Source organism: Pholcus phalangioides, unplaced genomic scaffold (genome assembly GCF_987345545.1).
Source record: "Pholcus phalangioides strain wild (caught in Gottingen) unplaced genomic scaffold, Ppha-v1.0 ptg000042l_1, whole genome shotgun sequence".
In the NCBI taxonomy this organism is placed as follows: Eukaryota; Metazoa; Arthropoda; class Arachnida; order Araneae; family Pholcidae; genus Pholcus; species Pholcus phalangioides.
In genome coordinates, this window is record NW_028301628.1 from 17716653 (window position 1) to 17743301 (window position 26649).

General features: G+C 38.0%; 1 protein-coding gene across 6 annotated transcripts in view; it reads right to left on the bottom strand.

Moving 5' to 3' along the window:
* Nucleotides 1-26649, bottom strand: part of LOC149064563 (nephrin-like) — a 144973-nt gene that overhangs the window by 24403 nt on the left and 93921 nt on the right. For 5 of the 6 annotated variants that reach the window (XM_089255448.1, XM_089255447.1, XM_089255449.1 and 2 more), the window contains 4 exons: nt 22264-22291; nt 17798-17895; nt 5167-5308; nt 4887-5017 (listed from right to left, as the gene is read on the bottom strand). In XM_089255448.1, coding sequence (XP_089111574.1) covers nt 5196-5308; nt 17798-17895; nt 22264-22291 — 239 coding nt within the window. In that variant the 3' untranslated portion in view covers nt 4887-5017; nt 5167-5195. Of the gene's footprint in view, nt 1-4858; nt 5018-5166; nt 5309-17797; nt 17896-22263; nt 22292-26649 lie in introns of all 6 variants that reach the window. The other variant, XM_089255445.1, reaches the window with a different exon arrangement.

The window sequence follows — 26649 nt, forward strand, 5'->3', positions numbered from 1 at the left end:
ATTAAGGACTGGAAACCAAAAACTGTTTTTGGAAAGCATTCACTGTGAGAACTTTTATGAAAGAAACAATGGATTCACACTGAATAGTTAGGGAGGAATAATGTTCAGTTGGTCATTCTAAGTGTCACTCACGTAGGTCACGTTCTAAGTCACGATATAACATGCGATTTAGAAACAGTAAAAAAGGACTTTCATTTTGAAGTCTTGCTGGCTAAAAATTCCTTGTGGATTTTTTTTTGGAATCATTTTTATAAGTTTTAACATTTCTATCATTTTTATGAGTTTTAACATTTCTATCATTTTTATGAATTTTAACATTTCTATCATTTTTATGAGTTTTAACATTTCTATCATTTTTATGAATTTTAACATTTCTATCATTTTTATGAGTTTTAACATTTTTTCGTGTTATTTACCCCCCTTTTTTTTATAAAAGTATTATTATTTTATTGAATACACACATGCTTCTGAGAAAAATGGTGCGAGAAAGAATAAAAGTTAAAATGTCGTGTCCACTCTTTAGTTGACACCCATCATATCGGATACCGTAGTTTATTTTTAGCCTTTTGTTATTCTCATCACTATTCGAAAAAACATGCCTCTCGTTATAACAATGTCTGCTAAGGAACATAAAATTCATGAAAAAAAAAACTCGAATAAACATACAGATATAATATTTCATAGTACGTAAGCCGAAGTAACCTTCCGGATTGATAAACATTAGAAATATTTTCAGCAGAAATGTAAGAAACATTCATATTTCATAAAACGCCAGGAAATGAATATTTTCTTAAGTTATGAAAATTTTATTCATTGAGACATGTCAGAGACACGGTTTTCACACCCAATTCAACGTAAATATAATTTAACACTAGAAAGACCACGTCGATTTTTCATACTGAAGCATATTAATTGCTGAAATCCCGCTAGCATTTGTCACTTCCAGTGGAGATCGTGATACGTGCAGAGTTATGCAAGACGTATCAAAGGATAGCGCTGTGACGGCCCAGAGAAAATTTTTTAGCCGTGAAGAGACCGGGAAAGCCTTGATCGGGATCATCGTTGTGTCCGTGATTATCACGTTAATGTGTTTGCGTTGAATGTGTACGACGACCCCAGCTTCAAATTTAGAGGAAACTGTTCTCGTTCCCAACCTCTTGGTGATGGTGTTTTTTTCACGAAATGTAATACAATTTATGACATTCGTGTTTTTGTCAATAACACACCGACGATAAAAGGAATTAATTTAAATTCCAGACAAATGTATAAACTTATCGAGCATGCTATCGATATCTTGATATGAATAAATATTTGAACTGTATAAACTTGTAGTCTGTCTCATTTTTTGAACTACGCGTGAAATTTATTCACATGACATTTTAATTTAAAAAATATATTATTTAAGAAATGTAAAATCTTCAAACGACAAAATAAACACTTTTAAGTAAATAAAAATAAAATAACGAAGATAATGAAAAAACGATATATAGATGGATAGTAACGATAAAAACATAAAGAAAATAAAATGTTGACACAAAGATAATAAAAATCAAATAGATAAACGATGAAACATTAAAAAAAAAATTTTGAATGATTGAAAAATAAACGAAATGAAAATAATATGATGACACTAAGATAATAAAAATCAAATAGATAAAATAAATAAAAATTAAAATTTTTGAATAAAAGTTTGAATAATTAAATATAGAATAAGTTGGAAAGGCTTGAATTAAAAAAAATATATATATATCAATGGAAATAAAGTGAACTAAAACAAGTGAAATAAATAATTTTTAAGTGGTTGTGAATGTAATATAAAAATAAACTAAAAATGAAAAAATAAGCTAGCACTGAAAATAAAATTATGACACTAAGATAATAAAATCAAATAGATAAAATAAAGAAAAAATTAAATTTTCGAATATAAGTTTGAATAATTAAATAGAGAATAATTGGATAAAGTGAAATAAATAAATTTTTAAGTGTTTGAAGTGAATAAAAAATAAAATAAAAGCCATGAATAAAGTGACATAATGAAAAACTAAAAGTAGGTTTAAATTTAAAAAATAATATCAATGAAAATAAAATGTTCACACAAAGATAATAAAATCAAATAGATAAACGATGAAACATTAAAAAATAAAATTTTGAATGATTAAAAATAAACGAAATGAAAAAGATAATAAAATAAAGAAAATATTAAAAATTTTTGAATAAAAGTTTGAATAATTAAATATAGAATAAGTTTGATAAAGTGAAATAAATAAATTTTTAAGTGTTTGAAGTGAATAAAATAAAAGCCATGAATAAAGTGACATAATGAAAAACTAAAATAGAAATAAAATAATAAAGTGCGGGAAGACACAATATCTTTCTTATTTATGTGGTATAAGAAGTGATGTCTAAAGAATAAGCTTTCTAAGGGTGTAGTTACAAATCTCGTTTCGTTATGGAAGGAAATATAGAAATGTTGACAATGAAAACTTGTGTGTGGTTTTTTTTTGTGCATATTTTTGGTATCTAATCTCTTAAAGATCCAAAGACGATGGGTAAAAATAATAACGCTTGGAAAGTGAGCGTTTTTTTTTAATCATGTTTGATTAACTTGGATATTTTTTTAATAAAAAGGCTCTTCTCGAAGCAGCATAATTTGAACACTAGTGGTTAATTAGCATCATCATCAACCACAAACGAACTATATCTTTTCAAACTTGAGATTTGAAAACAGCTAGAGAGTTTGGTGCCAAAATTGACATTTTCGCCGTAATTTGGCGACTTAATTTTTTCTCTTTTAAATTCATTTCTAATACAGCTTCATGTCCAAAGAGAAAATCGGGACGACATTTCATAAATTTTTTTATATAACGACATAGTGAATAATTTTCACGGAAGTTAAATATCGGTAGTGCTGCCATCTAGTATCGTCATCAACGTGGGTCACGTGATCGACCATCTTGAGAAAATTTTTAAAAATGTATTTAAATAAAAATGGTTCGTGGAAAATAATTGAAAAACAGTAGATATGGTTCACAATATGCGCACTTTTCACCAATAACTCCGTGGACGATCGTCGATCATAGGCACATCAAAATTAGGAGCGACGTTCTTTAATACACTTCCTTAAACGTTCTACGTTTTATTATTTTTATATACTTATTTCATAAGGCATTCGTCTAGCAAGTCTGTTTGGTTCAGTGGTTAACACACTAGCCTGGAGAACGATATACTCTATCGGTTGTCATGGGTTCGAATCCCGATCGGACACTAAAATAGTTTTTTTCCAAATAAATAAGACCAACCGCCATTTTGAAAATAAATACGGTCGACAGGTAATCCGGTTCGAAGTCCGGCTAAAAAAGGAAGTCGGTCAAAAACGCGCGAAAAATAGAAAACATTTCCGGTGGCGCCATCTAGCGGCGGAAATTGGCATAGCCCCAGAGCTAAGCAGCATAATTTGTACACTAGTGGAAAGTGTAACGGAAGTAAAAGAAAAGCAGCATCACAAAGAAAATCCCCCCCCCCCACGAAGAGTAGGGAAAGTGAAAGGACGGAGGGTCCCCGGAGATGGAGCGTGCCGAAAAATTACGCCAAACCGCTGCGTACACTACTGACGTTTGGTTCCGTTCTGTTGCTCCTTTGAGCGATGAGTGGCGGACGGGGGTGTTCTCTCGTGGACTAGGGGAGCCGAGTGGCTCGGAATGTTTTTGCTGGGTCGGAGATCTGGCGGGCGGTCCACCTGTACTCCTTCTTGACCATCGCAGGTTTCCGGGAGCTTCCCGGAGTGTGGCTGCTTGGGATGGAGTGGGGTCCCGGCGGCTTGCGAGTCGGGGGATGTTCGCCGGGCCCGGATGTCAGAACAGTTCTTCCAGCATGGCCCAGCCGCAAGGTAATCCGCTTATATCCCTCAAGGGACAGAGCGGGGGCCATGTTTGGTGTTATGGTCACTACAAGTCACTACTACTACATAACAGCCATGCATCTCGTACATATTCCTCTGTAGAATTTCAAACAAATCGGTATATGCCGGAATGTGGGGTTCTGAGTGTATATGAGGCCCCGAATGTATCAATAATGTTACAAAGTATAGACATTTGAAAAGACTTGGGGAATGCATGAAAGATTCGCGTTGCATGTGACTGTTAGAATAGAAGAACGAGATTCTAGGGATTCGGACAGTAGAATTCGAGGTGGAAAGACGTACGTTTGGAAGGCTGCTGTACTTCTGGTTTATGTAAATAGAGGTATTTATTTGTTCGTGTGGGCATCGTGATGAGGGTCCAGGTTCAAATCTCGTTGGCGGCATAGTGGTAGTCGGCTGTTGATCCTCCAACTTCGAGGCTCAGATGCAAGCCTATTTAGAAAGTTTCTGAATAAAGCAGAGAGGCAGGCAGACCTTCAACACGATACACAACACAAAACACGAAAATTTCGGTATTTGCCGTTTTCACCGTAAAATATGGAAGACAGATAGCAGCACCAGTAAGAACACGAAATAGGTATAACTCTGACCGCATAAGTACGTTAAGGCCACACATACACTCAGAATACACATTTTGACATGTAGCAATTCGTTAGAAATACCGTAGAGGAATGTTGACGAGATGCATTTGTGGGATGTAAAGTAGTAGTAGTATATATTTAATACTTCGAAACATGTTGCTTTTCTGCGCAAATTTAAACACACTTGATTCTTTACTTCAACATTTTTTAAATGGAATTTTATTGGGGGAGGGGTGCGAGATAAATAAAAGTGAGTGCCACACCAGTGTTTCTTAAGCTAAGACTTCAAAATTAAACGGACAGCGTACTATTTACGTACCAGTGGTAAAAAACACACACACACACATCGCATACGTACACAATTGAAAATTGCTGACGATACTCGCCTTTGTTTCTTGAGATACCAATGAAAAATGAAGCAGTTCGATTGCAATTTTCTCAACTGCCGGTTCAGTCTCGGTCTTCAACGCACAGTAGCGCAAGCTTACGTACATGACATAATGTACAGGCGGACGACCTGTCATGAAAACAAAGAGAAAAAAAAATTAATCGAGTTTTGAGAATATGCCCGGGGATCGGGGTATACTCAGGATATATAGCTTTCAGACCTTGCTGTTATAAAATCTAGCATTATGAGAGCATTATGTATGAAAGTATAATACGAACTGTGGATTAAGCAGGAACCGATGTCGCTGCTATAACCTCGTATCGGTGACTTTCTGCGTGTTCAGTTCAGAGTCGGGACTTGATCGGCTTTGAACGGCTCTGACGTGTCTCCGTAGCTCACTGGAACTGCCTGTGAAATAAACTGAAAGTGGGAACGAATATTAGTCGCAGTACATCATAAATAACCACAAACAATGCGTCGATATCCGTATTGGTCACCCATCTCAATGAATAAAATTAAGGAAAAGAGCCCTTAGTCCACCCGGCCTGACCTGGAAAATCCCGTAACAGTAGGATCCTTTATTGATCCGAAAAAAATTAAATAAAAATGATGTCATTGGAAATAAAATATTGTTTCCCATTGCAATTTCTGTGAGCGGGGAAAAGAAATAAAATAAAACAGTAAGTTTGTATATTAAGCATTTAAGTGACGCAGCAGAAATCACACAACCCCCTTACAAAGTGCCATACTTAATTTTTTAATGAAGTAGGAGTTTTTTTTTTTTTCCAATTTTCAGCAGGTGCATATTAAGAGGTAGAGGGAAAAGTATTCCATTAAAAAATCAACTTTACAAAATATCTCGGCTCGTCAATGCTAAAATAAGATACTTTTAAGGAGGCGAGAGAGAGATATCCCGTTGCTACTACGATATCCGTACGGATTGGTTCAGATTTTTTACCAATCCGTGTCGATATCACGGATGGTATCATTCTGTCAGTATACTCTGGGCCCGTTCAACTATTACGTAAGCCCCAAAGTCCCAGTGAGGGGGTGTTTCGCTTTTGCTTACTTTAAATGACAAGGCGGAGGGCGATGAAGGTAGATTACGTGAGCAATTGAGTGCAAACGAGTTAACTTGTCTTTTTAAGAGGGGAGGTGGCCTTGAGAATAACGGAATGCTTTGTTTGGTTAATCAGTTACTCTCACCATTGCCATTTGAAAGAACTTGATCAAATCGAATCTCAATTGCTGTGATTTCCACTGAATACACTATCTCCGAATATATCACGAGTTTTGTTAACAGAGAGATTGCGAAATATTTATTTGAGTTAATATTGTTCTTCGAATGTTCAAAATATGCCCAATATATATTTTTGACCCAAAAAACATAAAAATATGATCTTATATAATTTCCTCATTGTTTCATCTCTTCTTTTTCAGTTATTATTTCTTACTCTTGTTGCATATCCCGCCAAGCCGCCGATGTTTGGCGGGAAATCTAACACACATACACACTTCCGCTGGCAGTCACCGCGGAATGAACACGCATAACAACCGGCCTGAAAATGTTAAGTTTATAAATTATATAGTAATAAATATTTTATTTTAACTCGCATGCTCATTATTTTTCTCCACTCCTCCATCACTCACCAGCAGGACACTTTATTAAGTTAAAAAAAAAGAATTCATCAATATACATTTTAAATTAAACTTGTCTCCCAAAATTCAAATTGTCTATTTCTTGAAAATACCCAAAATATAGTTTGTCATAAAAAAAATATGACATTGCCATGAAAATCCGAGCCGTATTACACACGCGATTCCTTGTGAAAACTAATATAGAAAAGTGTTTTCCGTTTTTCGATCGGACGAATATTAAGTGAGTTATAAGCTTTTAAAATTTTGTGACGTGTCATTTTTCTAACGGTCAGTTATATGCCAAACACTGAACCAAAGTGCATTTTTCCGCCAACAGCGGGTTGTCACTTCTTAAAAATGAACTGGAATATTCAATTCCAATTGACACTTTTTCTCTCCATGTAGTGTGATACTATCTATAACCTTGCTATTACGTATCGCTTACGTATTAGTTTCGTCTTCTATGTTGGCAAATTTATCGCAAGATTTGTACCATGTTAGCCAAATGAGATCTACTTGAACTTTTTTTTAGCCTTTTTTTGCCAAAATGAGCAATTTTTTTACCTTCACTATTGTCTAATTTTCTGAGGGAAGGTGCATACAATGCGTTGTGTTTACTACGCGATCCTTTTTATTTGCTATCGTTTTAATCAGATCTTTAATGTTGATCTTTGAAACGGCAATATTTTTGAGTTATTTTAAAACTTCATCGAAACAGTCACGTGTAAAAACCTTGAACGAAGATTGCAAAAATGGTAGCTTGACGAAGGTGACCTGTAAACACAGTAAAATAATAACATTTAAGGCATTTTATGAATTGACATATTCAAAATAATTAGTAGTTTCGGATATTTTCTATCGATTATTCATCGAGTCACATTTTCATAACGATTTCTGCATGTGCAATGAAGATTTTTCATTTCCTTTTTGACTGCAATTGGTTTTTGTCGCGCTGAAATATTAATAAATTTTTACTTTACCTTCCACAAGATTTGGACTATTTTGAAATTTTTTCCAGCCTGCACTAGCAGGCACTACTATTGCAGTCCCTTTGCTCTTATATGTGTGCGTATATTTTGTTTCTTAATTTTTTTCCCGAAAAATCATGCTTACACTCCCCCTCCCCCCAGCTCTCAATTTTCGAAATGAAAGCCATGTCTTTACTGTCTGTTGTTCCAAATATGGTTTTGAGTAGGGGCCTACTGTTTCATACACATATTCATAACATTAATGAGATGCCGTAAAAATTGTTAGATGTCATCGTGACAATTTGTAACTGTGATCGATTTCATTCATCATGTTTGTTGTGTTACTCAAGTTAATTGCGTTGCAGAATTACAATCGAAAGCTGTGATGCAACATGTAAATCTTCCAGAACTTCTGGATCAGAACTGGAAACAAAAATCTCATCTTAAAATTATTGGAGATACTTTATTCATTTAAGGGGTTTCATGACCCCTGAAGTCGATTTTTGAAACATGAAGTCGATTTTTGAAACATGACTTTAAAAAATATTTCATTCAATTGTGAATATCAAATGCCAAAAACTTCGTGTGAATCGGGTTAATTTGTTGGTTTTTTTTCAAAATAAAATTAAAAATTAATGAATTAAAGTTTAAACGTAAACAAGAAAAAACACTTTGAATGCGATTTTCACTAATTGCAGTGTTTGAGCTCATCTCCGTTTAAGATATGAAAAAATACTGTATATTAAATACTATACCAAAAATTCTGAAATTTTGTAAAAATGTTTATACGGCATGATGATGAACCTCGAATCATCCGGTTAGAATTTTATAAAGTTTGAAAAACTATAAATTTAAAAAATCTGAGAATTCAATATTTGTTTTAAAAAATACTTGGGTTAATTTCTAAGGCTGAGGTTCATTTTACTAACACGTGGCGAGTAACACATTTCAGAGCAAAATTTCAGAATTTTTAGAGTGGCAGTATTTTTTTTCAATCTTACGATGAATTCAAAAATTCTGCAATCTTGGAAAATCGTAAAAATTAACAACCGCGTAAAAATTTAGAAAGTGCACACACACATACAACAAAAGAGGAGAAAAACTGGTTTACTTTTTCGATTTCTTAGGGTTGCATCATTGCTCAGTTTTAAAAAACGCCAAGTTAAACGTTTGGTGTTAGTTCGGTGAATTTGGCAGGATTTTGAAGTGACGCCATCAATTGTTAAATCGTTATAACTCAATAATTATAAGTCAGATCAAAAAACGGAAAACACTTTTCCATATTAGTTTTTCACAAGGAATCACGTGTGTAATTATTGGGCGGTCGATAGTTACCACCCTGTATATCGATCGTTGAACGAATACGAAATTTCTTCACTCCTTATGAAAGGGAACAAGTATTTTGCTTTTCTATTTATCACATTAGCGTTTCACCTCACTCGAGTGTTTGACAAACTGATTCTTGTGGAATTGCTTATATATTAATACCGCCCTATTTTTTTACCTATCCTCTCCCCCACCTCCAATCCTCGGTTTGTGAAGGACGTTCACAGGATAAATTCGATTTTTTTTCGATTCCAGAAAAAGAAAACCGCCGCAATTTGGCAGGTGTGGTAGGAAATATATTTCTAATCGATATCTTGTTGATATGCACTAATTTCTCTCCCTCATCCTCCCCACCCCCTCGATGGAATCCAGTCAAGTCATAATGGAGGCAGTTTGTTTATTTTCGTGCTCGGTTAAAAATTTTGTTTGGGAACGTGAATATTAGGTTACGGCAGGCAGTTAATGAGTAATTTGTTCATTACGTGTGGGAGTAAAAGTGCATATGTGGAGTTGTGTGGTGGTGTGAAGTAGGAAAGAAATTTGGATATTGTTAATGTCACGCGTGCTATAGCGGTACAGTCTTCATCACGGTTATCATCTTCCGCTATCAATGGCTGAAGTTTTTCAGTGATGATCGGTGTAAATTTTTCATCTGATTTGTCGGCGGGAATGTCAGCTTCAGAACGGTATGACAATCATTCAAAAATTCCAATTTGTTCTAAGTGGATGGCATGATTGCAAACGCCGGAAATAAATTTCAATGGTTTACAAGCGTTCAAGCTAAACTATATTTAAGGACCGCCTGGGCATGATAGGGGGTGAATGATTTTCGAAACTTGATAGCAAAGATCATCAACCAGAAAATTTGCTGTAATTCACACTGTTAATCGTTGCCATAACTTTTATAATTAGTGAGATATGGTTTTTTTTAAATAATCCACTGTTATGCATATGAGTCGCCATTTTCAAATCTTAAACAGTAAACCAGGAGACAAGTTTTTTGGACTTTCCACTGCATTTCATCATGATTGGTATTTCAAGTTCTAAATTATTTCTATAACTGATTTTCTTTCGTAAAGTTTTTTGACAAACATTATACTATAATTTTTTGTGAACGAATTTTATTTGGTGACCATTCGGTCGGGTCACACACATGTGTCTCGTGTACTGATGTTCTTCATAATTGGTAGTGGTGTTAATAGTTTTGTATTGACTATGGATAAGTCAAAGACACCGATAGTGATTGCCCCCGCTTTTGATTCAAACATGGACAAAAAGAAACCCTTGTGGGAAGTTCAAATCGACCAGACTCCACAGATCACCCATTCCATACGGACACGATCACATCAAGTCCAACACTACATCTTAAGAGAAATGAGCACAATGAATGAGATAAAAAGAAGAAAGACCAGAGTTGACATCGAATCAACAAGAAAGACTCAAAATTCACAAAGTCTTTCAATGAAATCTTCAATCTCAGCTCTCGTTTAGTACCATCGAAAAACTCGGATGTCTCAATCTCGTCGTCAACGTCAGACGTGGCCTAAAAACTGAATTCCCGCAACTCACAAACATCGATTTCGATTAAAGCAGAACAGACAAAACGGAAACATAAAATTGGTATTTTTAACATACAGAAAACATCTTCATTTGTGCTAGAAAAGCAAGACTCGCTCAAGTTCAACATAGAAGTTTCAGAATGTGAGAGGAGAGACTTCGGAGCAACTGATTCCTTTAATGGATTACATTTGTAAGTCAAGTGGCAGTAAAAATCCCATTGACAGAAAAGACAAAACATAGATCTTGAAACAACGGAATCTGAACCCTCAATGGTATTGAATAATAACACTCCACATGACCTACAGCTTTTCTCTGTAGAAGAAAGGGCGAGTAATTCCGAGGAACAGGGCAGTGAATCAAAGACACTCCTCTCTGCTGATAATCTCAATTACCATGATTCCCAAAGTCAGTTAGGTCTTTCAAGCATACTACTTTCTTGCCGGCGCAAACCACTTGGTAAAACTAAATGACATATCTTGTCATATAAACCGACATATCTTGCACTCCCGAATCTCACTCGAAAGAAACTTCTCTCACACTGAATACATCGACGGTCCAACACTTCCCTTCAAAAATAATGGATTCGTCAATTGAATTTTGGGATGAAGGCATTTATATGGATTTTCTACCAGAGGGAAGCAGTAGCGAGGAGAACGGCAAGGAACTCGAGACAATGCAAGACTTCAAAAAAGAGAAACTTGATAAAAGCTACTTTTTCTTACAAGAGAAGTCAACAGAAATACCGAATCCCACTTCGCATAAAAATTTCAAAAGGAATGAGTGAGAAAAAAAAAAAAAGTCTAGAAACAAAACGTCAAGTCTCCTATAAAACAACTTCTGAGCATTTCAATGCCGGACAATGTGAGACGAACAATAATTGATACAATCAGAGGAAGACAGATATCCCTTTTTACGGATGAAGGTGAGGCCACTACAGTTCAAACGAAAGAATGCCCTCAAGGCTCCCGTAGTGGGCCGATGATTTGAAACCTTGTCATAAATAATTTACTCACGAAAAACTGGCCTGAAAATATAAAAATTCAAGTGTATGCTGATGATATTTCTATGGTAATAGGTGATTCAAGAATCTGCAATGTCACTGAGCACGCAAAAGCAGCAATGGTATTATTGGATACATGGCTCACAGAAAATAAATTAGAGATCGAATTCTCCAAATCCAATTAATACAAATACAAATACAAATACAAATACAACGCCACAACAGGCAAATTGCCCAACGAGGTGGCTGACCTAAGAACACCATGGATCCCCGAGCCCTTTTTTACCCTACCTACTACTGCTACACCACACATGCACCCCGCCCACAACCCCCCGCGGAACCCCCCAACGAATCGGTACATGCGGGAATGTGTGTGTACGTGTAGTGAAACCTGACGTGAAGTTTGTTCCTGTGTAATGCTTGTTATGTGTCGTGCTGCCATCTGCCACCAGTTTTTTCCAACTATGAGTGAAGTGTTATGATTGAATGATTTATCGTTGTAGGACTGTTGCTCTCTGTGGCGAGACTTTTTAACGGGGAGATCGGCTCGCATTTGCGCCTTGAAGTTGGAAACCACAGAAAACCAACTTCAGCCGACCACCACTGTGGGGTTCGAACCCGGATCCTCGCATCGCGAGTCCGTCACTATAACCACTCGACCACCACAGTGGCACTCGACCACCACAGTGGCACTCGACCACCACAGTGGCACTCGACCACCACAGTGGCAAGGGATTATGCAAGGGTACATGCCACCACAGTGGCATGTACTTATGGATTTCTCCCAAAAAAGGAAAACCAACCATTAGACTGCGAAACAGTCCTATAAGACAGACACAATATGAATATCAGATATTTAGGAATAATGTTTGATAGAAACTTGACATGGTTTCAAACATGAATTATCTGATCACGAAAACAAAGAAATGTTTACAAAATTTTAAAAGAATGGCAGGCCCCATGGGGCATTAATACATGTATTAGAAATACGCTTTATAAAGTTGTCGCCGTCCGCATTATAGCATATGGTGCTATTGCATGGTTCAATGATCTGATCCGATGCTCATAGTGACAAGATAAAACGTAATGAAAACTTAACGATTTAATATACGAAAGAAACATAACGAGAAGGAAGACACGTGTATACAAATCGGTGGTACAATTCCAACTGACATTTTTTCTTTTTTTTACAATCACCAGGAGCGGGGGAGGGTGCGCCATCTATACAGATAAGAACGCACTACAGCACTCCCCCTCCAGTCGAAGACGAAACATTTAAGAGAAGAAAATTTGAATAATAATCATACAAATAATAAAAAAAATTGCAATATATATATATATATATACCATACATAATTACGAATCATATAGCTAATTTTGAAGGGTCAATACGAAATCGCACTCTTCGGCCAGACCTGGAAATATACTGATTTTTGAACGTGTCACATAAATTATTATTTAACATAAAACATGGCTTAAGGCGATCTATGGATACAGTTTTATGATTGCCATTAATGTTCAACAAAATACTTATCAGTTCTTGAAATAACTTCAAATGGTCCGGTGTATGGTTGTTGTAGAGGTTTGCGTACACAGTCTTGTCGGACGAATACTGATGGAGAAGTTAGCAAGTCTGTCGAGACGAAGGGCTTAGACGAATTGAGATGAGAGGTTGGTGTACTGGTCAACGTCAAATTAATTTTCTGGGGTTTCTTGTTTCTCCCGATGGGATTGCACCTTTACCAGATCGAGTACAAACATTGCTCGATTATCCATTGCCATCAACAGTGACTGAATTGAAGCGTTTTTTGGCAATTGTAAATTTCTATCACAGATTCCTTAAAGATGCCGCCAGGGTGCAAGCTCCTTTGCATGAATTAGCAAAAAGCAAGATAAAAAAAGATAAAACTGAAATAGTTTGGTCCGAGGAGGCCAAATCCGCTTTTTTGTCATGCAAGCAATCAATTGCCAACGCCGCACTTCTGGCCCATCCTGTTCCGAATGCGAAATTGTTTTTGACTGCCGATGCTTCCGACACTTCATTGAATATTCCTTTTATTCATCACGGGTGCACCACAACATCAAATAGTGCGTTACAAGTATTCACTAACAATTCTTCGATACATATACTATTGAATAACGAAGTGCAGAAAGCAAATTTGCGGCTCGGGCGCGAAATTGAAATAAAAAAAAGGAACACATCTTCCTACAAATGTATAGCATAAACATCCGTCCTGGACGTATCACCCGGTGAAAGATATTCTGCCAACTCAGGTCTTGACCACAGATCCAGAAAAATCAAAAAATCGAATTATTTTCCCACATGGTTCCAAGCCTGGACGGCGTAGGAACAGCCTACATCAGTATCTATATGGGTGAAGTAACGGAGAAATGGAACTGCCCAATAACAACACTATTCTAAGCAGAGTTGTATGCAATCTGGATGGCGGTCACTTATGCAAAAACTTTTGGAGATCTAGCATACACGCAATACGGGACGTTGAATCCCTTCATAGCCTAGTGCATAACATTAGACTACTACTAAACCACACATGCACCTCGTCCATATTCCTCAGCGGAACCTCTAACGAATTCGTACATGCGGGAATGTGCGTGTACGTGTAGTACCTGTCATGAAGTTTGTTTCTGTGTAAGGGGTCATTCAAGTATTACGTCAGCATCGATGGGGGGGGGGGTGGAGATAGGGGGTTTCCGATTTGCTGACTTTTGATGACAGGGGGGGGGGTTTGGATGATGCTTACGTCATCAACCACCCTTTATGAAAATATGAAATATTCTTAATTGCATCTTACTCGGTGCGCCAAAAACGAGAAAAAATCTTTCGCTAGTTTGTGGGCACTTGAACTAACATTCACCCTAATGATAAATCCCTTACCGAGCCACTTCAGCGATCTCTAAATGTTTCACGGATCCTTCAAGTGCTCAGGAAATGTGTCCAGGTCGCTTAAGTGCTGTGGAAATGTACAACGCATTACTCAAGTAATCCGTAATTATGCCACGGATCATTTAAGTCCTCTGGGAATGTTCCGCGGGTAACTTGAGTGATTTACAACCACACTGGGGGGGGGGGCTGCTCAAGTCCTCTAAAATTGTGTCACATGTCACTCAAGAGATCAAGAGATCTCTAAATGTGCCACGGATTGTTTAAGTGTTCTGGAACTGTGTCGCGGGTCACTTAAGTGATCTTTGAATATGTCACGGACCTACTTCAATGATCTGACAATGTGCCACGGGGTACTTAAATGCCCTGGAATTGTGCCACGGGTCATTTATGCGATATGCAAATGTGCCGCTTAGTTCGTTTTTGTAAAATTGGGTTTTCGGGGGGGGGGGGGGGCAAGCCACATCAGATAATTTTCAGGGCAACAGTTGGTCCGCGGGTCAAGGGCTTGCCATATATGGCTTAAAGGGTAGGTCGCAATGAATTTCTTAAAGAGAAATTTTGAGTTCTTACCCTTTAAATAGCGTCGAAATTAACAGAAATCGATTATAATAAAATTTCGAAAGAAAATACCTTTATATGTTAATTTCTTTTTTAAATGTTTTGTACATTAAAAATATATATTTTTTCGTCTGGGAGAGGGGGAGGTGCACGAGCCCCCTCTGTCCCCCTCCCGCGAACGTTTCTGATCCCACCAATATGAGGTAGCGGACCGTGTTAACGAAATTTTGCTGACAAGGTGGGTGGTGGTCAAAAAGGGCTAAAAATTTGCTTACGTAATACTTGAACGGCCCTTAATGTTTGTTATGTGTAGTGGTGCCATCTGCCATCAGTTTTTCTAACTATGAGTGAAGTGTAATGATTGAATAATTTATCGTTGTAGGCCTGTAGCTTTCTGTGGCGAGACTTTTTAATGGGGAGATCGCCTAGCATTTGCGCCTCGAAGTTGGGAACCACAGGAAACCAACTTAAGCCGACCACTACTGTGGCGAAGGTGAGGTTCGAACCCGGATCCTCGCGATGCGAGTCCGTCCAGCACCTCCTAGAGATAGAAGGCCTCTGCACTGTTTGCCATAAACGTCATTCAGACTACCTTGCCAGTTTGTCACATTTTGAAACACAGCACCCTATTTCGTTTCTTTTTATTTTGGCGTAGAATCTTCCTGATTGGCTCACAAATACCGCATATTGATTGGATGTGGGGCATAGAAATCGCCAATTCTGAGCTCGATCAATTTTTTTCCTGACAACGATGATACTGGCACGAGCAGGGAATTTTTTTCCCCGAATATTTTAAGGGAAAATGGACTACTTACTGACATCACAAGCTAACTGCGGTGGCCTTCTATCTCTAGTAGGTGCTGGTCCGTCACATTAGAAAAATACTGATGGATAACAGGAAGATTACAATACATTGGGTGAAATCTCATGTAGGTATTGAGGGGAATGAAATGGCAGATAAATTCGCAAAAAAGAGGCCACATCAACAGGAAAAACACCTAATGAAATTACCGGCATCCGGAGACATTAAAAATCTGCTCTCGCAAGAAGTGTCAGAAAAATGACAACACCAGTGGCAAATATGCACAACTAGAAGAAAGGTATTCCACGTAATACCAAGAAGTCATAACGAGAGTATGTTCCTCACAGAACACGGTCCATTCGGTGAATACATGCAAAGATTCAAAATCAGCCAGACCAGCACGTGTAGATGCGGCCATTTGGGAAGCGTGATACACTATGTGACACAGCGTGAGTACACTATGTGACACAGCGTGAGTACACTATGTGACACAGCGTGAGTACACAAAGGGATACGATTTAGAATCACTGCCGAACGGACGAGATATGAAAACTACATAAATCTTGAAGTATCTGGTGAATAATAAAGAAACTTTCGATAATGAACTGAAAGAAGTGAACAAACTAGTGATTCGGAAGTAGAATCTGAATTAGAAGCAGACTCATGTTAAATGGGCCAACTTCGGCTCCTACACCATAGTATATCAATCATCTGGAATCAAGGACATCTGTGTAAGAGCAATTTTTGAAAGTAAGAATTAGTGTCTTCACACACACCCTATTTTAGAAACAACCCTGTCGTAAACAACCGGAAGAATAATACAAATGTTTTATATATACACTGACATAGCATGATTATAATTTTGTAACCATGAATATTTGTATGAGCACATAATATTTGCACGCAGTATGTATTATTTATAGTAATATTTATGTGCATTCCCAATTATATAAAAAAGGGGGAAACAAGCCAAGAATATTGATGATGAATTGGATGAGCATCACTTTTTGGATTTCCTATATATATTGCAAAAGGTGAACTTTGCTCTTTGAAGTCACATTGTACAGTAAATTTTTTTATAGATTCAGCCATCTAAAGACCTCTACTTTTCTTTTTGGTCGATTTTATAGCAGGTGGAAGAGGTGGTTTCTTTATAAAATCTTGTTATGTAAATAATGTATGTGAGTAATTCAAGCGTGAATGCCCAGCACTGTGAACGGAGGCTCTGATTATTCCCGTCACAGTGGAGGCTCTGTATGTGTGTATATTGCATATTCTGTAAAAAAAAGGGAAGCAAAACTGCTCAGCACTGTGAACGGAGGCTTTGTTTCTTCGTTTCCCGTCACAGTGGAGGCGTTGTACATATTTTGTATGTATTATGCATGTAGATCATTCGAATCTTCCACCTCAACATGCCAACTTCATCTTCTTACTTGCCCTACAAGTCTCCTCACTTCTTTTGAAATCCCAAGCTGCGGTCTCCAGCCCTTATGTCCCACTGAGCGCAACGTGCAATTTTTCTCCCTGGTAATTGGGTTCCGCTATCTATTTTTAGTCAAATGGCTTGTACGTTACATCGACTTGATAGCTGTCTTCATAGGGAGAACGACGCGAGTGTCTTTCGTGACTCTGCTTACGTCAGATATGGTGAGCGAATCCACGAATGCATTCAGCGATCAACGGACATCCGCCTTTCGTCTTCTCCGGACTCAGAACCTGCATGCGTTTCTCGCGATCTTCACCCTCTCAACGTGGTTTGTGACACCATGTTCCATTGCAGTTTTTGTTCCTCTTGATGCCTACTAACAACCCTCTGAGTTTGTCGGTTCATTAACAGAACACCCCGTATAGTAGAAAGATATATTATAAAGAAAGGAGGGAAAGAAAAAGCAACTTCTGTAAGTAATTGGTTGCTATAAAGCTTCGCGATGAGGAAGAGAGAGAGAGGAAAAAAAACAGAACTCTTGCTTGAATTTATTCCACTGAACGTAATATTACGCTCGTGATCGTAAAGAGGTTAAGCGGGATGCCGATTTGTGCGAGAATGAAATCAGAAATCAAAACATAACAGTCTTGCTCGCTCGCGAGCAACAGGTTGAAGATGACCGGCAGAAACGAATAAAAGGATAAAGAAATAGAAGTAAGACCAAACCTTCAGTTTCGTTGGCGAAGGGAATTATATCGGGACCCTTCTCGCTCGAATCTTGACAACTGCTCTCAAATTCCTTTTTGTTCAAAGGCGATTCGCATCTGTGGAGAAAAAGATCGAGAAATTTTATATCAACGGACTAGACTCGCATCAACATTACGAGGACAAAATTAAGAAACTTATCTAAACAGAATAAACTTATCTAAACAGAATAAACTTATCTAAACAGAATAAACTTATCTAAACAGAATAAACTTATCTAAACAGAATAAACTTATCTAAACAGAATAAACTTATCTAAACAGAATAAACTTATCTAAACAGAATAAATGAATTTGTGAAAACAGAAAAAATGAACTTGTGAAAACAGAAAAAATGAACTTGTAAAAACATAAACTTATCCAAACAAAATATGTACATTCACATGAGCAATTGTGCGTTTATTTACGTGATATCTGAGAGTTAATGTGTCGATACTGAAAATATACACCGTTCGTGGTCTGCCATAATAGACATTTTGAAGAAAAAAACCAAAATACAGCACAATATACTGCCTTATTTAAGCCAGTAAATGATGTTTCTTCTTTCTCTCCACAAATAGGGTTGATTTGGGACTAAGCTGCGTGCGTTCGCGGACGTGCACCGTGAAAGTGATTCAGCACACTCAAAATCCCCAAATTTTATCATTGGTGAATACGACATATTTCCTTGCCGAGCGTAGAAAAATCATGTTCACACAGGTAAAAAAAAATTAGAGGGAATGTTGTTTTTTTTGGGACTTTCCTTTCTTTTTTTTTGTCGAACGAGTAAAAGATCCCAGAAAAGTCAGGAATATATTTTCTGAAACTGATTGCTAGTGCCGACGGTCTCCACAGTTCCTTTTTGCTGGCAAGACGACTCGACCATAACATTGTTTTAATTTTATGAGTGTCAGGAACATGTTTGCCGGATCCGCTGATGTGCTCAGAAAATCTTTAATTCTTCTCTGCATAAATACACTTCGTTTTTTATTGACAACGGAGTCTGCCTGAATAGAAGGAGAGCTCTAGATACCACTTCTTGTATGTGAATCATGTGATCCTCCCCCTTATCTCAGGATATGACAACGTTATTGATGTAAGAGTGACAGTATCTCCGGTGAAGAAATGACAATTCTCCTAGCGTTTTTGAAACGTACAACCGACGTTCTTAAATCCAAAAGGAAGAACATTCCATCGAAGATGTACAGAATAAGAAACGAATACTGTTAACGGTATTCGTTATTCGTTAATACTGCTACGCAACTAGGGGGAAGCAGGTGGATCTGGTGCCCGGGCACGGAACCAGGAGGGGCACCGAATTCACTCTTTAACTGCTTCTTCTACATGGCAAGGGGAGCCAAAATGCCGGTTTGTACCGGTGACGAAGTATCTAGTTGCAGTCCTGGCTGTTAAATGATAAGGATGCATCGGTCTTAAATTCTCTAGAGAAATAGAATGAACTTTACCTACTTCGTATAACAGTCTCATCGCATTTTTGATGGAATTTGAATTCGGGAAAGATTGAAACAATTTAACAGTTTGTGGTCCACGCAAAACCGGACAATTCTGGTGGGTTTTTTTTTTGCTACGCAGACAATGTGGAATGACTCTAATCATTATTGCTGGGTTGGATTATCTTGAACTGGAGGAGCACTTGTCCACTTGTTGTGAAGAGCAAACACCATCTTTGGCATGCAATTTGTAGCGACATTGATGATCGTACACCTACCTTTGTATGTCCAGGTTTATCACTGAAATCATGCACAGATTTCTACAACACTTGCATTAATTGCACTAGTTGTTTTCCTCATTCCGTTTATCTCTCATTGCATCTGGGTAATAACTGAAAAATCCTCGATTGTGGCTCGCTTCTTACCTGTCGTGTTATAGTTCGATTTCCCATACATTATCATGCCCCTGCCCTTAATGCTCATGAAGCTCCATGCCAGTGCGGGCAAATGCGTGAAAATGGCCATGGGCATCTGCCTGCATGAGAGAGTTGCTCGGTTTAACTTTTCAATCCCTCATCACTGAAATTTTGATGCACGTTCGCATATAACCCACGTTTTCCTCTCTCTAAATCAGCGGTTCTCAACCGGTGCTCCGTGTGCATTCCCCATGGGCTTCGCGGACGCTCGAGGAAAATAAAAAAAAAAGTTAAATTTGAAAAAATAATATTATTTTAAATAAAAAAATAAATCAGTAACTTTGATGAATAAATAAAAAATATGCCCACGGGGATCCTCCATATAAATTGTAGACCAGAAAGGGCTCCGTGAGTCAAAAAAGGTTGAGAACCGCTGCTCTAAATCCATGTTATAGGTAACGGGTATTAGCTATAAAAAGCGAATTTTTATTTGTTAGTTTTCTTTTTGGTCAGGAACGGCTTAGTTGACGTTGCTATCACGGAAAATATTTCAACTGGTGAAATACAGAACAATGAGTAATCAAATTTTTACCGGTGATACTGGTAAATAACTGTATATGTATCTGCCGTGACACAGTTTGGTTTATTTTGGTTGGATCTCGTTTATTCAGTATCGAAGATCGAGTCCACGAGGTTTTTCCTATTGCCAGGAGTTCGCCACCGGGGCTTTGCTACGAATCGCGCATCATTAGGCTCGTTATATCGGAAAATCGAATCCATCTCGGATGCAGCCCCGTAACGACGGATGAGGATTAACTGCCGCGTACACTGGTGAGAAATCATTTCATTTTCGAATCGATATAATGTCGAGCGATATATTTAGACGCAAAGAATCTCTCACATAAAATAGTACAGAGCAAGTCGGGTGAACATCATCAGATAGAAAAACATTATGGTCTTTAGACTAACATTTAGTGTGTGTTGGAATGAAAAGTTTGTAGTCTCCATCGGGAATCGAACCCAGGACATCTTGCAGTACTACGCTTCGCGGGGACCCAGGTTTGAACCTCACCGTCACCACAGTGGTGGTCGGCTGAAGTTGGTTTTCTGTGGTTCCCAACTTCGAGGCACAAATGTGAGCCTATCTTCCCGTTAAAGTCTCGCCGCAGACAGCAACAGGTGTACAACGGTATACTATTCAATCATTACATTTCATGCATAGTTAGAAATATTGATGGCAGATGGCACTCACTACAAGCACACACTTCACTCACTACACGCCCACACACACATTCCAACATGTACCAATTCGTTAGAAGTTCCGCAGAGGGATAAAGGCGAGGTGCATGTCTCTTGGCTTAGTATAAGTACTAGTACTACGATTTGGTTAGTACATATTCTAAAATTGCAACGATACAGAGAACCTCTTGCAAACCGCATGCTGACCATTGTACCACAGAGACATGATCTTTCTTCCCTTGAAAATCTCTACTGCCACTACCTGGAGGGCAATTGTTAAAGTTTTGAGAGGCTGCAGTATCTCTATTCAGCAAGTCACGCTACTATGCATGTTTTAAGGGAAGAATGGTCATGTCTCTGTGGTGTAATAGTCAGTGCTCTTTCCCGATTTGCAATAGCTCCTGGATTCGATTCCCAGTGGGGATAACAAACTTTTCTTCCCAAGTTTACCTCGGCATTATATCCAGAAAGTCTCTTGATTTGATGTGGCGAATTTGACATGGCTGCAGAGTTTTTTTTTCGGTTGGAAGGCATCTAATTTCACGCATGCGCGTGATGTTTGCACAATGTCTACGCATGATAGCAGGTGAAAAGAACGCTTAGGGATACAATCTAATATAATTCGGTACAATTCGAAATTTGCTGACTAGCCAATAAAAATTCATTCAAGAATGCAACACAGCTGGGAGGAGGGGGAGCAGGGATCGGCTAATTTGGCCTGTACTTGAGCTTTCCGTTTGTCTTACTTTTTAACCATATGCGATTAAGGCTCTATCTTGCTGGGATAGACGATGTTATTTGGTGCTGTGACTGACTGCTGTTGCTCGTGTTTGTTTGAATTCGAGATGAGTTGTGTGGAAGCGAATCCTCTGATGCACCACTACTTTCGCGTTAGGTTGGAAATCACCTGTGAGATGTAAACTGAACCATAGATTCGGTTGGTTAGTGATATTCTGAGCACCACGTACTTATGTCGCTAATGGGGAGGATGATCCTAAGCATTGGCGTACACAAATTATTCAAAAATATTTAAAAGTTTCTGTCATCTTTCCCTCCTCGCGTACGCCTCTGATATCAGGTGATAATTTTTTTTGTTTGTGAGCCTCGAAACCACTGCTATGAGTTTTTTATGGAGGGGGGAGGGGTGATGGGATAAACTATAAGATGGTAAATTTCACCAAATCGGTCATTTCTTGAAAATATCTTACATGTTGGGAGAGAGATAAGATCCCTTTTCTCTGCGTTCTTGCTCGACATCTTTATGCTTTTATCTTAACTATATCATCGCTGTTGAAGCTTTTTTTTCTAGAGAGTGAAAATAATAATCAGAAAATTTGACTTACCTCGTGATTTCTTCAACATTAGGAGCCTCTAGAGTAAAGAGAACGAAAAAGAAAATGAAATTTTCAATCTAGATTTTTGAGAAAAGAATAATAATCAATCAAGCAAGAGTGAAAATGAATCATCAGAACTTTACCGGAAAAAATAGGTACTTTGCCTTATAATATCAAAATGCTAATAAAGCATTTAAAGCAAAGTTATTAGTAGAGTCAAAGCCTCCTAGAAGTACCTATACTTCTAGGAGGTACCTATACTACTCCTAGTAGTATCTAGGAGGCTTTGGTAGAGCCCGGATTATATGCAAATGCATTCGCATATTTTGGCTTTTTTTTAGCATTAACGCATATAAATGCATAAAATAAAAGAATTTTCAATATAAGTGCATATTTTTGAAGGTTTATTTAAGCGCTCACTCAATTTTTTTAAATAAATATTGTTCATAATATTTTCATAGCATCGGTTTTTTTCCCGAAAGGTAAATTTAGTGACTTTATACATATTTATGAAGTATTTTGCGAATATTAACCGTTTTATTGTATGGCTATTTCTAAAGATATGTCAGTGTTAATTTTTTTTTAGAAATAGTGTCGAAATTCTTTTGTTGCTGGTATTTTCGTTATTGAGTATCTACAACAAACTGAAAATTAAAAAATGCCTGAATAAAAACATGTTGAAGTTATTTGCATAAGCGGTATATATATGTGAGGGGATATTTTTTTGTAAATGAATATACGTATGCACTAAGAAATAGAAAAGATGCCTTTTAAAACAAATTCTGCTTTTCACATCTACTATTTTTTTGCATGGTGATGTTTTTAATGCATATTTTCTCATTTTTTGTACATATTTCGGAATTTTTGACTTTTCAGGATTTCTAGTGCATATTCGGGGGTGTTTATGCATATTTTGGCATTTTAAATGCACATTTTGTATTTTAAGTGCATATTTTTGCATTTTTAAGGACATTTTTGCATTTTTAAGGACATATTTGCATATTTTTTAGAGCATATTTTGCCACTTTTTAAGTGCATATAATCTGGGCTCTAGTTATTAGCATTAAAGGAAAATCCTAATAACCGTATGCCCTCCGACTCTAAAGCATAGTTTTCCAAACTATTTGTTCCATCGCCTCTTCTTTAAAAATTTTTTTTTCTTTTCATCGCCCCCCCCACTCCCCCAAACTAAAGCCAACCCATATGATCCTTTATTAAACCCAGAGCTTCTGCCGCCTCCCTGGTCCATTCCATCTATACACATAAGATTTAGTGTTACAGATTTAGTATTATTATATCTGATTCCATAGCCCCCAGGGGGTGATATTGAGAAACATCAAAGGCCAAAGTCAGTGTGGTTTATGAATTTCTGTGCATTCAATAGCTAAACAATACGATGCACACAATATATACGCCAATTATGCCTTCGGATATACGGTTCGCATAGAATTCAAGATGACTCGTAAAATTCTCTGGTGTCACCATCTGTATTGCATAATTTGAAGTAAAAATGCAGATGTCTGAATATTTTCATGTTATGCAAGTATCGTGTTGAAGGTCTGCTTGTGCGGAGGAAATCAAATTCAGCCAACAACCACTGTGCCGACAATAGTGATCCAAGGTTCCTTGAATGAATGAATATATATATATAGTTCCGGATAATTTTCCACAAGACTTCGGGATTGCAAAACAAGAAGCGGTTCAATGGACAAACACAGATTTATTTACAGAACAGCAATTTACACGTATTTACAAGCTAATCAGAGAGCTAACAACTTTCTCGCAAAGTTTAAACACAACTGACTGAATCTTTCTAAACTCTCCTTGAACCTGTCTAGCCTGCCATCTTGTAAGCGCCGCACTATTTATAACCCCGACAGAAACTTCGAGAAATAGAACATTCCACAAAATTCTATTTTGCAGTTTCCTAGTCGGCGGCACCACCGTACGGAGGGGTTGAACCAATGTCTGCAGGGGCGGGACCTTCTAGATTTTTCTTTACACGCTCTGCCAGTTCTCCGCCAATCACAGTCATTATATATATATATATTGATCGAAGGTTCCTTGATATATACACTGCTGGCCACCGTAAATGCAACACCCTGAAGGAAGCATGCAAATAATATGAAATTTACAACATGCATTAGCGGAGGTGAGATATGCAAATGATTAGAATTTCAGCGCAGACGCACATCACGAGCGCCTGTGGCGCCACTTCAAAGCGCTATTTAAGGCTTGGAGATTTCGACGATTTGAAGTACGGCAATTGTGTTTTTCTTGTGGTTTTTTCAAAAAAACGATCAATTATGCCTCGTAGAAAACAGCGATCATCTTTTGATCAAGTATCCGGGTTCGACAGAGGAAGGATAGTGGCCTACCGAGATTGTGGATTATCTTTCAGGAAAATCGGTAGTCGTGTTGGACGAAACCAAACAACTGTAATGCGGATATGTGATCGTTGGATGCAGGAGGGTACGACGGACCGACGTGTTCGATCGCATCCACCTCAGTGCACCACTTTACGTGATGACAGGCGTATTGTGCGTATGGCAGTGACGGATCGCTCAGCCACATCACGAACCATAGCACAGCACATTCAGTCTGTACCGCATCATCCAGTGTCTGCGCGTACCATTCGACGCCGTTTACAGCAGAGTGGTCTGTCCGCAAGACGTCCATTGCTTCGTCTACCCTTGACGCAGAACCACAGACGTCTCCGTCGCCAATGGTGCGATGAAAGAAGGATGTGGACGGCACAATGGAATGAAATTGTCTTTACTGACGAGTCACGCTTCTGTCTGCAACACCACGATGGTCGGATTCGAGTCTGGAGACACCGTGGAGAGAGGATGTTGAACAGCTGCGTTATGCACCGCCACACTGGTCCTGCACCGGGTATTATGGTATGGGGCGGTATTGGATATCACTCTCGCACTCCTCTAGTACGCATTGCCGGTACTTTAAAAAGCCAGCGCTACATCTCCGAGGTGTTGGAGCCAGTTGTCCTTCCTTACCTTCAGGGCTTGCTCACAGCCATATTTCAACAGGATAATGCGTGACCACACGTGGCACGCATTGTCCAAAGGTTCTTCGTCAATCGCCAGATTGAATTGCTTCCCTGGCCAGCTCGCTCTCCGGATCTTTCGCCGATAGAAAACATGAGGTCCATGGTTGCTCAACGATTGACCCAGATTACATCCCCAGCTGCCACACCAGATCAACTTTGGCAATTCGTGGAAGCTGCTTGGTGTGCTGTACCCCAAGAACACATACAAAGTCTCTTTGAATCAATGCCGAGGCGTGTGGCAGCGGTGATCTCCAACAATGGCGGCTACTCTGGCTACTGATTTTGGCAGGAACCACACTTCACAGAAGTCTATAAATTTAATCATTTGATGCTTGGTCAACATGTTATCTACAAAATAAATATTGTTGCGATATCTCTTGTCTTTCTTGGTGTTGCAATTTGGGTGGCCAGCAGTGTATATATATTCTCATTCAAGGAACCTTCGATCACTTTTGTCGGCACAGTGGTTGTTGGCTGAATTTGATTTCCTGCGTTCGTCCATATATATAGTGAAGGACCTTCGAGATATATATATATTCTCTCCGTCAAAGATTCTCTCCTCCTCCACATACGAAGACAAATTGCACGTCACCTTTGCTTTGTATGGATACGCGGTGAAGTGAGAGTTCGTATTATCGTCACAGCACTCTCAAATTTTCCTCCTTGTCAATTATTATTGACGACGACAAAATAAGATCGATTCGTGGTTGAAATGAAGAAAAATGGCTTCTCACTTCACACACACACACAGTATTTTAAAAAAAGTTTTAAGAATGCACTGTGACGTATACAGAGTACAGCGTTGCCCCGTCGTGCAGCTTGCCAACTTCGTTTCACTAGATGATAATGCCAACTTTATTATTCAGATGCATTTGTTTTAGTTTCCATGAGACAAGAATAAGAACGGGTAACTGATGCTCATGAGAGTCTTATGTTTGATTGCAAAATTTCGTGTGAAGAAGCGAGTAAATTAATTTAACTTATTAAAATATTAAATTAATATAACTTTAAAAAAAAAATATATATATATACTATATATATATATCATGTCACGACCGGGAACTCATCCGCGACTTTTGCGCGACTGAATATTTTAATATGATGTTTACATGATTAAACTCGTGTTAGATAAACAACCGATCGCGCTCATTTATTAAATTCATAATAACTAAATTTCAGCATCGACATTATAGTCGTGAGTCAGATTTTTTACGACTATAATGATGTTTGGTGTAAAAAAGCACCACAAAAACAGCGACAATGAAAGAACGTGACCTTTTTTTTCTTTGTACTGCCCTGTAATTTTGCGAGCTCGCAAACTGAATAAA